The following is a 332-nucleotide window of genomic DNA, read 5'->3' as shown; positions in this document are numbered from 1 at the left end:
GAGCGGGTACACGTCGGGCAGCTGCGCCGCGGGGTCAGTCAGCGCTTCCAGCGTTTCAGCCGGCATCCCTCGACGGATGGCGGCGTTGATGCGGCTGACGGCCCGCAGCACTGCGGGAGAGACCAGGTACGGGTGGGTTGCAGGAAGGGGCCATGCACCAGCTCCAGGGCAGCAAAACCTACGCGGGCCACAAACCCCTCCCGCAAGCCCCGCCAACAGCCCGGCCACTCACTGGCTCGTTCCTCCTCGCCCTTCTTGTTTGCCGTGAGGATGCCAGCCTCCACCTCCTCCAGCTCCAGCAGGTCCACATAGCCCAGCTCCTGCAGCAGGCA

The 332-nt window shown here is 67.5% G+C and overlaps 1 protein-coding gene across 1 annotated transcript in view; it reads right to left on the bottom strand.

Moving 5' to 3' along the window:
• Positions 1-332, bottom strand: part of LOC104491798 (ras GTPase-activating-like protein IQGAP2) — a gene marked incomplete at its 3' end in the record, with an annotated part of 5,660 nt that overhangs the window by 1,525 nt on the left and 3,803 nt on the right. Inside the window, exon 8 of the mRNA XM_010134266.1 lies at positions 13-110. Coding sequence (XP_010132568.1) covers positions 13-110 — 98 coding nt within the window. The remainder of the gene's footprint in view (positions 1-12; positions 111-332) is intronic.

The sequence above is a fragment of the Buceros rhinoceros genome, unplaced genomic scaffold (genome assembly GCF_000710305.1).
Source record: "Buceros rhinoceros silvestris isolate BGI_N320 unplaced genomic scaffold, ASM71030v1 scaffold23604, whole genome shotgun sequence".
NCBI classification, from domain to species: Eukaryota; Metazoa; Chordata; class Aves; order Bucerotiformes; family Bucerotidae; genus Buceros; species Buceros rhinoceros.
This window is presented reverse-complemented; position numbering and strand designations above follow the sequence as displayed.